Source organism: Ceratosolen solmsi, unplaced genomic scaffold (genome assembly GCF_000503995.2).
Source record: "Ceratosolen solmsi marchali unplaced genomic scaffold, CerSol_1.0 scaffold6, whole genome shotgun sequence".
NCBI lineage: Eukaryota > Metazoa > Arthropoda > Insecta > Hymenoptera > Agaonidae > Ceratosolen > Ceratosolen solmsi.
In genome coordinates this window covers 9,450,003-9,468,250 of record NW_011948414.1, presented here as the reverse complement: position 1 = coordinate 9,468,250, position 18,248 = coordinate 9,450,003, and the positions used below count along the sequence as shown (strand labels likewise).

At 23.1% G+C, this 18,248-nt stretch overlaps 2 protein-coding genes across 2 annotated transcripts; both read right to left on the bottom strand.

Annotated features, from left to right (window-relative positions):
* Positions 1 to 5,708: 5,708 nt before the first annotated feature.
* On the bottom strand, positions 5,709 to 14,796 carry LOC105368000 (UPF0687 protein C20orf27 homolog). Its single transcript, XM_011506881.1, has 4 exons — positions 14,492 to 14,796; positions 6,993 to 7,107; positions 6,345 to 6,485; positions 5,709 to 5,979 (listed from the first exon to the last, which is right to left on the bottom strand). Exons 1-4 carry the CDS (start codon positions 14,502 to 14,504, stop codon positions 5,769 to 5,771), a joined length of 480 nt encoding a protein of 159 aa, XP_011505183.1. The 5' UTR covers positions 14,505 to 14,796; the 3' UTR covers positions 5,709 to 5,768.
* Positions 14,797 to 16,861: 2,065 nt separating this feature from the next.
* LOC105368412 (lysozyme 2) lies at positions 16,862 to 17,823 on the bottom strand. The gene is made up of 4 exons (XM_011507422.1): positions 17,814 to 17,823; positions 17,566 to 17,742; positions 17,109 to 17,182; positions 16,862 to 17,033 (listed from the first exon to the last, which is right to left on the bottom strand). Exons 1-4 carry the CDS (start codon positions 17,821 to 17,823, stop codon positions 16,899 to 16,901), a joined length of 396 nt encoding a protein of 131 aa, XP_011505724.1. The 3' UTR covers positions 16,862 to 16,898.
* Positions 17,824 to 18,248: the final 425 nt, after the last annotated feature.

Sequence of the window (18,248 nt, the reverse complement as noted above, 5' to 3'; positions counted from 1 at the left end):
TATACGGAGAATAGTTTTTTACATAATTTTTTACATAAGAAAAGTTTTCATATAAAAATTTAATATTTATAAATCAATAAAAAGTTTGAAAAAGAGGTAACGTATGTAATGTAAAGTGATAACTGTGTGATAAGATTTAAAAATATTTATTTAATATATTGACTATTAAAGCGATATTAAAGAAGGTATGAAGTTTTTCAGTTGAACATATTGATCTTAATTTACTTTCACAAATGTTATTATTTTTTATTATTTATATGTGCATAAAATACAAACAGAGAAAAATATATAGTGATAACTTCAATAAAACTTCGGAACTACATTATTATAAATATTCTGTAAAGTTATATTTAATATATGTAAAGTTATAAGAATATAGTTATAAGGTAATATTTATTTTTTATAGATTTTACAATTCACATCGCATTTACCTGCCACTAAGACAACGTTTTATATAATAATACTATTTTAATAAACCGTTTCTATTTTATTTTACGTGTTCAAGTTTTTTATGAATTGATACATTGAAATTTTTTTTACGATTAAGTGCATTAATTAACAAGAAAATAGAAATATTTATTAAATAACATTATAATCTCTATATATATGTAAAATTTTAATATTGCATCAGGCTCCTAAAATTCACTATTTGTAGATGTTGTTGTTTTTGTAATTCGATAAGAAGTTAACATTATTTTACACATATTTAATCATATAAATAAAATATTTATATAAATATATATGTAGATGATCAAGTTCACAATGGAAGAAAGATGAAAGATTTTATTGTAAATTATGTTTATTTGTAAATTATTGATGTCAGCGGTATGAGTTCGTGATGTAGTTTTAGGTTCGACTTTTTACTGCAAAATAGCAATAAGATTTCGACCATGATTTTGTCGCTTATGTACAACATCCTTCAATGCTTATTTGTTTTAAAGAAACTTATATTATATTAAATAAAAGGAGTTATGCAAGCTGCTTCAGATGTGATGTTAATATCAATGGAATGATTTTTATTTTTATGTAATCTTTAATTTTAATTCTCTCGAATGCTGCATTTTATCAAATGCTATTATTTAAATATGTGTAATAAGAATTTATTTAAATATTTTATTAATAACTAAACAGACATGTAACTGAAGTTAAGAATTTTTTTTTTTAACGATAGATTATTTATATAGTTTTAAGCAATTTGAACTAAATTGTCCGAAACAAATTCCATTTTTAATTCATCTCGAATCAACATAAATTAATAATCATTTGCCATATTTAAAATATAAATTCAAGCATACTATTTTATATAATTAGTATCATTTCAATTTGCTTTCATTCAATACACTCACACATGCGGACATGCAAAAATATATTTTAATTCATTATTTATAATCAAGTTAATATTTTATTTAATTGTTATATAAAATAATTTAAATTTTCATTTATGTAATATGCACATATGTCTGTATATAAATTAAAAATTTTGTTCTATACATAATTAAATGAAATTTCTTTCAAGATTAGTGTACGTTCGCGTTCGACGTTCACGTTTTTATTATTTATGTAATATTGTGATATACATGGTATCTGTATATATATATGTGTGTATGTATGTGTATGTATGTGTGTATGTGTGCGTGCGTGCGTGCGTGCGTGCGTGTGTGTATTGTTTTATTAATCGCATTACCCGCAATTCTGAGAACCAATCAGCATAAAACACAACGGCGCATGCGATAAAACGGTGTTTGAAATTTTGCATCTATTTATTTCTTTTAACTTATAAAATACCGCTATTTTCCATGGATATTGCTTTGGGCGTCAAAATAATTGAGTAATCGATTCAAACTCGATTTATAGGTAGAAAGGAATTCAACTCAATCAGGTGTTTATAATTTATTTAGAAAGCAGGTTTTATGTAGATATTTCAGACAATCTGTATACAATTTCACATTACAATTTGTAACGAATTAAATAATTAATAATTATATATAAAACAAGTTCTTTATAGTGTATATATTATACCATTACTGAAGTAGAATCAAATATATAGGTTCTTTTTAAGAAGAGCGAAGTGAAAGGTGAACAAAATATTATAAATGAGATTGTTCAGTTACATAAAAAATATAAATATGCAAGAAAGGTATAGAAAATAATTACCCAATATAATTTTTAATCAATAATTACCTATTTATTATTTATCACATTAGCGAGGGTAAAGAAATTTAGACCTTTTGACCAATGGTTTACGTTAAATAAACAATGTGCATAATGTATGTGTCTGCGTTCGATAAAAATCCTCATAATAAAAATACTTTATGAAATTATTATTAAATATTTTTATAATCGCAAATAAAACAGTTAAGAGTAAAATTGTTTATAATTTCATAGCAGGAATATTATATTACAGATATTAAAAATTTTCAACTATAACTACAATTTTTTTTTTAATTAATAATTTATAATCTACAATAATTGAAAATTTTTAATGAAAGTAAATTAATAATTATTTATGCATTAATAAATGAATAAGAATTATGTATAATAAAGTAATTATCCATAGTTTTAATAAAAATCTTTGTAATATACAATTTTGTTATTATATTGAAAATTACATATTTTCTCAATTAAGTTCAGGTAATATTGACATATTATGTTTTCATTTGCATAAGTGTAACATTGTGTCTTTAAAATATTAGTCCAGTATTTTACGAAAAATGTTTATATATTTTCCAAATTAAAAGATTAAAAATTCGAAAAATTGCATTTTTATTCATACCTTAACTTAATATTACTTTTCAGAAAAAGATTTCATCACATTTTTGGGCTTTATTCCTTTATGATTTTTAATATTTTTTTAACTATTCAATAACAACTATATATATTTTTTAATTTTATTAATTATCTTATAAAAACTACAATATTTGCGAATAATTTAGTTTTTTGATAAAAGAAGTACATTTTTATTTCAAAACTTAATATCTGTTTACATTATTAAAAATTTATATTCGCATTAAGCGACAGATTAAACATGTCAAACAAAATTTTATAAATTTTGTGAAGAATATCTTTATTATTTATTATTAATTAATTATGTTTTATCTAAACTTTTATATACATTATTTATTCGTTGAATTTTTAATTCGAAAAATTTTTTTGCGTAATAGTTTTCATTACATATTATCAATTCTAAATTCTTACTAAGATCCTATATGTTTTAATAATCTTATTTTTTACAAATTGGTAAAAGTCAATTTTTTTACGGACACACGATTTTAAATATCACTCGAATATTGCTTAAAAAGTGCATATCTTTGAATATATAAATTATTTAAATTATCAAATATTTAAATTGCATTAAATAATAAAATGCATTAAATTTGTAATTACATGTAAATTAAAACTAATTATTTTGAAGTAAATATAAACAATAGTGTTATAATAAATGATGAATGAGTCAGTTATCGAACAAACAATTTCTATATTTTCTATCAAAATATAATGTTACTACGTAACTACTTCATTTTAATTACTATATTTAACATTGTGATATAATGATGCTTTAGAACTTTCTTAATTTGCACTTATATGAATATTTAATATTACAATTATTAATAAGTAGTATATTAATGTTAAAACATGGGAAAATATTTTCTACCTAACTATAGAAAAGATGCACATATACTTTTTCTTAATAATTTACATATTTTGTACAGAAATAATTATAAAGTAATATGAAAAGCATTGAATATTATATCAATTTGAAATTCTTTTAAATTAACATACAATAGCAATTCATAAATAAAATATGTATGAAATTTATGAATTTAATTTTGCAATATTATACTGACTGTAAAATGATTTATTATTACCTTGTAAATAAATTATTTACATGCAAGTTTGTATTGCTCAAGTAAAACCAGAATTAGAAATATTCTAAAATGCGTAAATGAATATTTTTAAATGGCTGATTATATTTATATGTTAGAAGGAACTAAATGTATTAATACTTAATTTTTCTATTTTACAAATTAGTTTAATAATATAACATATTAATTAATATTAAATATATATATCTCGTTTTAAACTGTTTAATCTAATTGATCCTTGGGTATTGTTGGGTATTGGTTTGAGAATATTTTTTTTTTTTTAATAACTTCAATACAATGTTTTCATTTCTTTTATAGATATAATGAACTTACTATTATATAATTATAATATAATAGTTGATAAAAATAAAATATCGCTGTAATATCAGTTTTGTAATTAACTGCAATGGTAATGTTACTTCTTATTATATATTTATGTTTAAGGAAATACTTTTAAAGCCTTAGGTCATCGTCTTTTTCCAAATATTTTACTAAAAAAAATTGTCGTCCACATTTTAATAATGTTTCAATAATAATTATAGATTATTAATGTAACTTCGTATAGACTATTTTTAAGATTGTACCTCGATTTAAATATCTAGAAGAGAGTGTAAACTGAATTTATAATTTTAATTTTATTTTATACTGCCTTCCAAAACATTTATGGAATAAGTTCTACAGTTCTAATCGAAAACTTATATAGAAGATTATTTAGTTATTAAATTAAATTGTTTATTATATTAACAGCAGAAAATGTGGAAAACTTCAGACTTCAAACGCGTACGAAATCGTTAACTTAATTCTAAAATTTTTTATAACAATATAGACGAAATTTCGAGTATGAAGCTAGAACAGTTAAAAGAAAATTATGTAAATCAAGAAAATATGAATTGTAGCAAAGTTAATTTGCCATTTATGGATTTGCAATTTTATTGAAAATAATGTATATTGAATTTTATTTAATTTTAATTGGATAATATTGAATATTTATTGAAAATAATATATAGTTTATAAAAAAAGAACAAAAATTATATTTGAATTTTCATTTGAAATTACATTATAAATTATATTTCATGATTAGAATTAAATTCTAAATTAAGGGAATCTTTTTTTTTTTTTTTTTTTAGTTATTTTTAAAAGTAATATGTATTAATCAAATATTAATAATAGAAATAGAATATAAGAACTAATTATAAAAAGGGGATATGTTCATTTCTGTTAAATTCCGAAATATATAGAGATGAACTGACAACTCGACAACAATTTTATGAATATAATTAAATTTATGAATATTAATACTGTATTTTTTCAAAGATCTATAAAATAAAACGAATAATATTACATATTTCAATTATCACGAGGAAAGAAATATTATTATTAAACAATTATCAGTATGCAAATATTTTAAAAACTCATTATTTTATGCTAGGATATAGAAAGTTTTTATAATTAATACATATAAACACAAAAATATAAAGAGTAAATTATAATGATTTTATAATACTACCATAGGTGGTATATTTTCTCATAATATAATCAAATTCATATTATTTTCTTATATGTCCGTTACCTTATATTTCCTTAAATAATCATTATTATCATTAAAATATCGACCAAATTGTTTTAGTTATAAAATATCTTATAATATATTATTTTACAATTGTCTAATTTTTATAATTTATTAAATATGTAAGAATTGTTTTGGTGACTTAATTGAACATCGGTAGCAATCAGTATTTTTAACTTTGAATTATCAATTTTGGTCACAATTTTCGTGATGTCTCTTAGATAAAAAGAACACCTTTCTGCTATGTCAAGATTCTCTATAACATTATAAATTATATTTATAAACCAAAATTTTTATAATTATTATCCACTTTATATAGGCGTCTCAATAAAATGAGGTCAGTCAGAGGCATCTTCGTTCTCATCTTCCTCTACGTCCTGCTCTATGGCAATTCTACGAATACCATTGCGCAATATAGGCGTACCTTGCTCCTTACCAAATATTCGAGCTTTCAAGTAGATTGTTAATGGAGCTCCTTTTTCACAACATGTTATTTGAAACTCTTCATTCAAAAATCGCTCCACATGAGCAAACAGCTCGACTTTTATCCTAAGTATAATATAAAACGATTATAGACATTTGGTAGCATGAGTTTTACAAATTTTTATGCGAAAATATTATTTTAATAATTTTACCAAAATTGTATTTAATAAACTAAGAATTAGCAAATTGGAAGCTAGTGAGTGTAGTTTGATGTTTTTCTTAAAATTTTCTGATGGATTTGAATACTAAATGCTAATCGTTATTAAAATATCTCAGTTATTTTACTTTTAGATTCACTTTAGTGCAAATAATGCATTATTGGAAATACTATTAATAATCTAATAAAATGAGCAATAAAATATACTTGCAATAGACTGATTAATTATTTATTGCACGTATAATTTGTAGCTATTTTTTTTACTTTTACGTACCTAAGATCATCTCGGTCTTGAACGAACTCGATGACTCGACAATTTAAATTCGGCTTACCCGTAGGTATAGCAGGCACCGTAGGATTTCCATCTGGATGAATAACGCAAGTATTCCATGGTACTGTGAATTCTACGTGGTACCTGAATTTTTTAAAGACAAGACTCTATTCAATTCATTATTTTATTTTAAATTTAATTAAAAATCAACGATATTTTTATTAATATAATTAATACGAAATTATTTCGTTTAATTAGAATTAATTTTAAAATTAATTTACGAACGTATAATGTAGCTTAATTAGAATTTTAAATAAGGTTTCAATCAATTGATATTTATTTATTTACTTTATATTTATTTGATTAATTGAAAATTATATCATCCAATCGATTGTATTAATCCATTATAATTAATTTACAATTGTAATTCGTATAGTTTGATATGGATTACATTTTTACATAATAATAATGTCTCGAAAAAAGATTTTATCAAATGTGATCATATGATGTTCATTTAAAATTTAAGAATTATAATTCGACCAATATAATAGCGCTTGTCTTATCCCACCAATGCGTAATCGCATAATAACGACATTCTGATTGAAGTCCCTGAGCTAAACGTGATATTATCTAGGATGAAGCTTCACTGACCTATGATGTATCTGCAGAAAGCCTAGATTAACATTCAAGTGCCCATGTCGCAGTGGCTGGACGACAATGTTGTTGCTGCCGGCGCCGCTCGTACTGCTGAAGTGAACATAATGCTCTGAAAATGCGGACATGAGAAAAAAATATAAATTTTAAAATCAATTTTTTTTTCACATAAAATTCTTATAAAATTTTCCACAAATTTGAAATCAATATTATTACACTTCATTTTTGAAATATTGCTGCACATTTCTATACAAATAATCGCGTGCCTGGAATTGTAATTTTGGTGATTTTACGATGTTTACGAAATTCTTAAAAGAAAAATTTTATTTAAAAAGTTTCATATTATATTAATTTCGTAATAAAGATTTAGAATAAATATTATTTATTTTGAATCTGACTTAATATTTTTAGGTACTTGAATTATAAAATCTCACATAATTTCCTATGCATTAATATATTTGTACATATATTATTAATTACATTTTAAAAAGTTAGAAAATATTTAAAATAAAAGGAGATATTAAAATTAATTTCCGTTTTATCGTTATGATATAAATAACAAATTCTTTAAATTGCGATATATTTCATAATAATTTTTTTTTTTAATTTTAATCTTACCATTTAATTATTTAACATCTAAAATATCATAAAAATCCACTATATAGAAAGTATTTATACGTTAAAAAAATTTAAATAATGAATAATAATCTTATTTTTCCATTCCATTAAATTACGTTATATTACAATGATATATTAATGTACACTATATTATTTTGCTACGTTGTAATATTATTATAAGATTATATTATTTTGTTTTTCACTTTTGAAATGTATAAAGTATAAATTTGCTTATAATAACCGTTGTCAGGTATTTTGACATTTAACGTTAAAATAACATTTTGTTATTTAATCAACGAAATAAAAATTATATTTCGATGCTATTTCTTAACTTTTAGTTGTCAAGGATTCAAAGGCAGAATACGTACCCAAGGTATTATAAAACATATAGGTCAAGTACAAGTGCCTAGAAAAATTACATAACTACGAGGGGCACTTATTAAATTTTCATAAATCATAATTTAGAATTCATAAAAGAAACTCGTACTCAATAATTTGACTAAGTCTGTTTCAATCTCTTTAAATAATTGCTTTACTCAATACTAGTAAAAATTTTGTAATCAACTCTTTTTTTAAAGACGGAACTTGCTATATATTAATCTTATTTAAATATCTTAAATAAGATTACAAATTTATGTTTACATTAAAAATTAGTAGTTTTGCGTAAGAATTAGGAAAAATATTCATTAGTTTTATATGAATTGTATTATAATTGTATATATAATTGTCTACGTTATAATAAATTAATGTATATAGTAATATTCAATGGGAAGTAAATTGTATTATTAATTATAGTACAGTGAATCTACTTTATGATTTATATAAGCAATAATGAAGTAATAAAACAACTAATAAATGCATACTTTCAATTAACGAAGTATGAGTATATATCAATATTATATTATTAAATTATTAGATTTTAATGTTATTTAAACATATAGAATGCCTATATAATTTATATACATTATTACGCATAGAATTCATTATTGATCTGTATTTCAAGATACATGGCTGTACAAAATTGTGCCTGTAGCAAAATATAATATATTTTCTTCTATTTGAAAAAACGCAATGAACTTTAGATTCAGACAAGTAATAAAAATTAATGCAAGAAATAAATTTATGAGTATAATAATTTTTATTTTATGGATAATAAATTTAATAAGATATCTAGACTTTAATAATAACTCTTATCATAACGAATGTTTCCTTAATTTTTCTCATATTCATTTAAAATAACAGCCTTAAAAAAAAAAATTACTAATATTTTGAGTAATAAATCAATATACCACTAATGCAGGCGCATACATTATTTATACATATTTTTTAATATAGAACATATCTAAAGAATTATATTCACTTGATAGATTTATAATTATATTTAAAAAATATATATATTTGTACATTACTAAGAAATGAAATAAATTATTTACATATACATCATGTTAATTATTGTATTAAATAAACATAAAAAATAATATATCTTTACAACTGAAATATTGTTTTATATTTAAAATGGCTTTGTTACTATTTTTTATCAATTTATATCAATATTTATAGCAATACTTTTTTTTAATATAATTCTTTTGATTTCTGTCAGTGAATAATATTATACGTATACTGATAATTAATTTTGAATAATTTATTAATTTAGTAATAACAATAAAGTTTTGTAATTCAACACAGTTTCCTATAGTTTTTAGTGCATGTTATTGTACCGGAGATATGGATATTATAAATAATAAGTAGTTATATTAATTATCAAAATTTCAATGATTTACAACAATGTTAGTGTACACTATATAAATGTTGTGGAAACCATTATAAATATATAACTTCTTAAACTGCTTTATCATTACAATTATTTATATTATATATATATATATATATATATATATATATATATATATATATAATTAATTACTTAATCAAATGTATTTTAATTACATTTTATACAAATTACTACTTGTCATTTAATAATATACAATGATAGGATGTGGAATTTTGATATTAACTGTTAATATTTTAATCAATCACACAATAAAAAATATTTTACATTGCCTTCGAATGTATGTTTAACAGTTTGACTATAGATAAAGATTTTTACAAAATTTTTTTAAGGAGTTTACATTTTTTTATTTTTTATTATGATGAATTTTTGAAATATAAATTTAAAATAAAATTTTGTTCAAAGATGCATGTAAATAAAAACTTGTAATATTATATAATTTTCAAAATTCTAAACTTGTAATATTATTTAATTTTCAAATTCTCAAATATAATAAAAATTAAATGTAGAATAAATGGTAATTGTTTTCATTCAGTAACAATAGATAATCTATCGCAGTTAAAAAATTGATCGAAAAAAATTGTTATATCACATAAGTAGCAAATTTAAGCGACCCTGAGAATTGAATAAATTGCGGCTGAAACAATTATACATTGAGAAGACAATTTCTGTATCATAAAGAAATTAATGGAAGATAACAATTTCTCTATTATGAAATTATTTAAAGAGGACAATTTTTTCTCATATTATATTTAATTAAGAAAAATACATTTTATATGGTTTAAAATATGTACTTAAAACTTGATTGTAAATAACAAACAATAATTCAAATACCTTAATTTCTTTGTATTTGCAAGCATTACATGTATTAGTAAATTGATATACACAAAGTCATATGGAACTATTAAATATAATAAAAATTTTTTTACTTCAATAATCTATACAATTAAAAATTGAAATATATAATTTGCATATAATTCGATAATATATAAAAAATGATCAACTTATAAAGTTTTTAAATAAAAATACATATATTATATTTTATAAATATAAATGGAAATATAAGATTTAAAAATATAAGATATTTTTAAATTTAAATTTAATGGTGTAAAAATAATAGTAATATATTGATGATAATAGTACTTTTGAAGTTTTTCCTTAATATACAAAGAGTATATACTCTACTATATTCTTTAGCTATCAAATGTACATTTAAAAATTAACAACCAAAAAAAAAAAAACAATTTGTAGAATTAAATTATATCAGTCATAGTCAACATTTATTATACTTTAGAGGTGGAAAAAGGTTTAATTCAAATACAATGTAAATGGAAGATTTTAATTGAGAGATACATTTCATTCAAACTAAACATGAAACGCACTAAGCAGATCTAAATATCAATTAAGAAAATAAAACAATCGTTGTAGAATGAAAAAGATTTAAAGTTTGTTAATTAATCAACTGTGAAATATGAAATAATGATAAATTATCAAATGTTATTGATAACTTCTTCCTTTGCAGTACTTTCTTAGCCATATTTGTTTTTTTTTATTGTTATTATTATTTTTTTTAATAATGTTTAATTCTCTATATTACAATAAATTTTGTTAATAGACGTAGAGTTTTAATCGATTTTAATAAATGCATTTTAAAGGCGTTATAAGACAAAAATAATTTTACTATTTACAAATTATTTTAATACTAAATTACTAAGTGAAGTAATTTTATTTTAAGCAGTTTGAAATACAACCAAAGAACATAAATCTTAATTTCGATTTTATTGAGATAAAAATATACATTATTTTATATTTTATTAAATTTTGTTGTATATTTAAGAGATACATTTATTCTAAAATACCTATAATTAAGTTGAATTTTGATGATTCTATTCGGTCAAACAAAAAAAAAATATTAATCTGTAAATAAAATTTCTTCTGTATATAATTGTCTAAATAAATTATGATCGTTACTATATCTACTACATTAAATGTATGTCAACTAGCCGCTTTGAGTTCACGGCTAGACGGTTGTTTCAATCAATTTTTGACCTACAATAAAGAGTACAAAGATTTTAAAATCAACGTTTAAATAATTCGTAAAATATATAGGATTCTGTAAATAAAGATTTTAAAAAATTGTGACATTGAACATAGTAAAAAGTAATTATTATAAACAAAATTGTACTTTTTCGAAAAAATAATTAAAATAAATAAAAAATATAGTTTTCAAAAAAATATGCCTGTTTTTTTCGTGATATTACGGAGGAATAAATTTGTAGAATTTGAAATACAGTATTGAAACATTTATTATTTCATTTTTAATCATATAGTTATGTTATTACTTGTTGAAGTCATCGATATATAAGTAAATAAATAATTAATAAGTTTATTTTATCAATGAAAATGATAATTTCATTACAAAATGATGATAAAAATTATAAATCTAAAAAATTTAAGATGAAAAAAATTAATAATACGGAAAATTATTTAAGAATATATTACACGCGGAAAATCATTCATAAAGATTAATAAAGTAAATAAACATAGTCTCATGTAAAAACATTTATGATGCCTAGTACACAATTACAACTTAAACAATCGAAAAAACAGTAATAAAAGGTTTATATATATACATGCTTATATAAATTAAAGTGAAAGCCAAAGATAAAAAAATAGAATCTAATGAAGTTAAAGTATTGCAGATAAGATGAAGAGTGTAGACAATTCTCATGTACATTGAAACATTCATTTTTTAATTATTCTTGAAAAGTTTAATTTACTTAAATAATAAGTATCTAGGAAATAACAAAATATTTTCCAAAAAAAATTTTATTACATACATTAATTGAATAATAAAACATGGTTGATTCAATGATGAGAAAAACCTGTATATTATTTATATGCGTAAGCAATCTATAAAATAACATTATCTTTATGTTAATCTTTCACGAAGTAAAAGAGCAGATTTTTGAATATCCAAACAAAATCTCAACAAATATATCCTTATTAATAATAATAGTATCAATATTTTATATCTCTCTATAATATTCGATGAAATATAATATCGAGAATAACTCTAATATTTATTGGTTTATCGCGGTATTGATTTATTATAAATGCAGCGTCAACATTATTACTATTTATTTTTGGTTAAAATATAGATAATTTACCGGTGAAACAATTTCGTATTTTTTATATTTTATCGGATAAAGATAATTAATATCAATAAATGAATATACATATTTCCGTTATGTAATTAGAATACGTAAATTTACATTTAACATAGTTTAACTTATAACTATTAACAATTATATTTGTATATGGTATTATACTTGTTTGAGGACAATGATAGACAAATCAATTCATTATCGTAGTTAATGTAACTAATTCTAATCATTTTAATAATTGTTTATTTTATTTCAGAGAAAGGGAGCATATTTTTAATAATTTTCTAAAATATATATTGAATAATAATACTTATGCTGTATGTCTCCAAAAACAATGAAATATTCTATTGTACATTTATCTTCTTTTATATATAGTTTAATATATGCAATAGTGTTTGTAAAATAAAAGAATTTATTATTTTGTTTCAATCAATTACCTCCTACATTATATTATTCCAATATTATTGTATTCAACGTGTGTTATTATTAAATAAATGTAATTAGTTTGTATAGAAGACATGTAAATTTAATTAAATCACTTCGAATGTTATTAAAATGTAACATTAATAATGGCTTTCTGTATTAAGTAATTTTTATAATCACTTTCATATCTCTAAATTTTTATTTTGTCTGCCTAACTACATTACGCAAAAAACTGTAGAGATAGAAAATGCTTGAGAATGTATTTTTTTTTTTATGATGTATTTGAAATTTACGGATATTTTAAATATTTTTTTCTTCAAAATGTTCAGTGAGCTTTAATTTAACAAATACATAAATACGTTTATTGTAATTATTCTAAATAAGCTATCATTTAACAGTATTCTTATTTTTAATTTGCTTCTTGAATGTGAATGCATTCACGTTATATGTTATACAATGGAAAGCTTTACACACTCGTCTACATTTATTCCATAGTAGCGATTTTTATATAAAACAAAATAAAAAACAAGACAAAGCAAAACAAAACAAAACAAAACAAAACAAAAAAATTATTATCATAGCATTAAATTGTCATTTTGAAATGTCTTGTTTGGGTAAAAAGTTTAGGTACAAGGTAACTCAAAATAATTACAAAGCATGAGCGGTTAAAATTTGAATAAAGTCCAGATTGAATAAGCACGTCGTATTTATATTACAACTGACAGAATTGGGAAAGTGATGTGTGAACAGATTTTTAATTAACCGGTATGTTGTATACGACATTCAGCGTCCACGACACACGACCCAGAATAAATAATTCATATTTTTATCCGTCTATTTAAGGAAAATGCAAATAAATTAAGCCAAATATACTGAACTATCTAAAAATAACAATGGAAGCTGAAGCGAATGAAAACAGACGATTTTTCGTGTGATATCCGAATAAGCATGGACATTGATCGTAGTGTAAAAAGAGTGGAAATACCGTGGGAGCGCATGCCAGTGACCTCGCGGTGCATAAACATCCCCTCCCACTTTAAATTTCCGCTCTGTCCATCTTTCATTGATGCACTCCCATCCATAGGCACATAAACTCCGAAGCTCTATTTACTATTTTAATTTCTATGCACATTTTTATGTACATTGGTTAGACACGAAGCAGCATTGCACAAAAGCTATACGCGTACGCGTAGCGGCAAGTAATAACATCAATTCCTTTCTCCGTAATTGAAGGCTCGCCGTGGAGGATATCGTAGACGCGTCGCAAAATAATTCAATGCGGCGGCCGCGTCCGTATTATTCTATTAAGCCGCTGCACTGTCCGTCCATAGCGGCAAGCGATAGGATGGGATGGAGGTCGGCTGCCAAAACACGAACATAACCTTACTCCCGGGAAAGGCTCGACAGCCGTTCGATCGAACGAAGCGCTCGCGTTACCAATGGTTGCGCCTGCCACCTCTTTTCCAAGCGCGATACAAAGTCGACTTCTCGGACTGTACCTTTATCCCCCATACTCTGCGCGCGGTGATGGTCGAGCGCGACCTGGGCCCAGGCTCAGCATGTCAGGACGCGCCGTTGACGCGGAGACGCTCCTCTCGGTGGCGATTGCGCACATCTGTGGTGCTGGCCGTTTGACAGAGGCGACGCGCGCGACTCTACACGATACGTCTGTCCCCTCGTCCGTGCCCTCGCCCGCCTCGTCGTCGACGCCGACACACCAGCCTGTCCGCTGTCGAACCCAAGCGGCAGGGAGGAACGCTGGAACGAACGTCGCCCCCACTTTTACGTTGACGACGCGCGGAACTCGTGAAAGCCGAGAGAGTCGCCGCTCTGGAAAGAGGCTCTCATTGGAAATTTACAAAATGTGGTAATTGTTGACCGTCGGAGCTGTAAATTATCAACCCTGTCAGTGCTCATTTTTTGCATTCGACCACTTTGCGCCATACTGCAACGTCTTAAAATTATTGTGCAGCGTGTCGCACGTTTGCTGTCAGTAAATTTCCAATTAATTCATTCAAACATTTCATAATAATTGTAATATGCTCAAGCTCATTATGACAATTCAAACAAATATATTATGCTCGATACTCAACCATAGATCGTCATTATTAAAATTAGAGCATTTACATATTTCTTAATCACTTGCCGTGTCGTTTGGATTTTTAAATTTTATCTTATTTACGTTTTATTGATTTTATTTGACATACGAGCGTAGGGAAGAGAAAGAAGAAAAAAAAAATATATATATATATATATATATATATATGTATATATAGTTTATCAATTGCTTCATTAGATATTTATATGGGTAGATTAAAAGCCCATAAAAGTAAATGGATAAGTGAATTTTAATAGCGTACAAAGCTCTTACATTACTTATGAATTTCAAAAATTTTTCTAAATGAAAATAATATACCATTTATGAATCGCAAATTTAATATGTTTTTACATTTTTCATCTATCTCATGGAATTAATTTGATTTTTTTTTAAATGTAATTACAGCAACTATATAGGATTAAAAATTCATTGACCTAATTAAATAAATGCTAAAAAATACTAATAATTTTTATTTTATATTTAATTTAGCCTATTATATATTTATCAATTATATTATTTTATACACTCTTATCTATAATCTTTATTATTAGTAAAACACCCTTATAATATTAGTAGAAGGATATCAGATCAATAATATTGTTTAACTTCTTACTGTTATTGAATTGATTCCGTAATTTTGGTTATCCTCTTTATCATTATCAAAGTATCATAATATCGCTTATGATAGTTATTGAAAAGGGCGCCCTAAATTCAATTGATCAAGAAATCAATGTTATTTGTTTTCTTAAATTATATATATCTTATATATCTTATATATATATATATATAATATAACAGAATATAAGAGAATATAAATATTCACCTCAATCGTATTATAAAATTCTTTCATAATAATTTAGTAATTTAGTTTTTAGTTTTTTTTTTCTTAGTAATTTAGTTTGTTCAAGAAAAAATTATTATTTTTTTTCGTTTACCTATTGTCTGTGTGACTTATACATTAAATTTTAAAAAGTTTTCAAAATTTCAAAATTTTCATCATCGCCTCATTTAGATATCACTATAATAACTGACATTTTCACAGGAAAATGAATGAAATTAATTGCAATAGTTATAAATCCAATTTTTATAAATACTATATATGCATGTTTAATCAGGGTTATTCTCAATTTAGATACAAAGTATTTTATAAATACATGAAATAAATAATAAGGAACTTACTTCAGACATTTAACCGATAAATATTATAAGATAATATGAACGATAATTATTATTCAGTGTGGGAAAACTTTTTTAATAATCTCGTGAACTTTACTTATTAAAAATATCATCATAATCTTATTAGCAAGTACAAGTTTATCTTACTTCATGTTCCACTATAATGGCTCTTTCTACAATTTTTATTTTTATTTTCTTGTTCACAGTTTCTTCAGTCAAATATATTTTATAAATTTTTAAAATATTTAAAAATATAGAAACATTCTATTTTTAAATTTTTTCAACTAATTAAAATATATAGCAAAAAAAAAGTATATTTTTAAACTGATTGCTGAATACGTTAAGCTACTACACAAAGTATAAATACAAATTAAAAAAAGAAACTGAAAATAAATTGTTTAATAATTATTATTACATATTATAAAATATAATAATATTTTATTAAAATGCAAATTATTAATATTTTTATGAAATTGTAAAAAGTAAGAGCAATGAAATATAAAATAGAATTATTTACTATAACGAATCATTAATGTGTACTTTAATATTGCAAATAACGAATATATAAATATTTTATTATATAAAAAATATAAAAATAGGTACATTCGTATATTAAAAAAAAATATATAAAATTAAATAAAGATTTGTTGACAGTTATTATATGCGTTTTCATATTTGGACTCCAGAGCTCCAGAACAGCCAGATGCACCAAGATAATGAATGCGAACATAATCATTACAGTTAATTACTCCGTCATTATCACAATCCTATAAAAATAATGTATATATTATAAAATATTTTTCTTATGCAATATTTAGATTTATATTATATAAAATTTATACCTTAGCGTATTTTTTCATATATCCTTCTACAATAAGTCCAGCACATTGTACGTTATTTGCACAACTAGAATAAGCTAAAATAATTTTTTATAAAATATTAATTGCAATAATGAGGCAAAGATATAAAAATTAAAAAATATGAAACATTAAACGTCATTTAATACTTGCTACTGTTCAATTTAAATTTTCAATATCAATGCAATTACATCACAAACAAAATGAAGTTAGCAGAAAAAAAAATTGTAACAAAATAAGAGTCATAATTTAAGTCATTATTTACTGAACAATATATATATATATATATATATATATATATATATATATATACAGAAATAGCGCTGCCAAGTAATTGTCTTTTATATTGAGTCCTCATAATAATATATATACAATTGGAGTCACTAGAATATTCTCAAATTGTACTTATTCTTAATGTGTTGATTATTAATAAGTAACAAACCATTTAAATCGGTATTAGATACTCCAGGAAGGGTCGGTTTACCAGCGTCAGCCCAGTAACCCCATGTAATATGGAAAGCTCCACATATATCACCAGTACAGCCGAGTGTCGTATTACAGCCAGACGCAGCCTCACAAATGCATCCTAAGCATTCCCGGCTTACTGTTTCCTTTTCATCTGAAATTGTATATTTATTTTATATAGATATATATGCATATTATATAATTTTTTTTATAAATGTCATAAACTTAGATCCATTTATATTGTGATGATGTATTGAAAGTGAAGAAAGTCGTAAGATTTCAAGTGAGAAGAATTTAGGTTTATAAATATTTATTGAATAATATTGTCCTATTAAAAACTTTTTTTTTTCAAGTTTATTTCTTACACATACTAATAAATAAATGACATTACAATTAGATCATTTATAATACATTATGACTAATTTCTATTTTACATTAAAATACCTTTTTTATACTTTAGTTATTATTTATATTTGTTACTATATTAGAGCTTTTTTCCAATATGATAATATCATATATTATTAAATTATTACTAAATATGCATTGAATATACATGGCACACATACATTTATTATTATGAAACAACTTTATTTCATTATTTAACTATATTTAATTATATTATAAAGTATTTTATAATGATAATTTGAATGGATATATTGA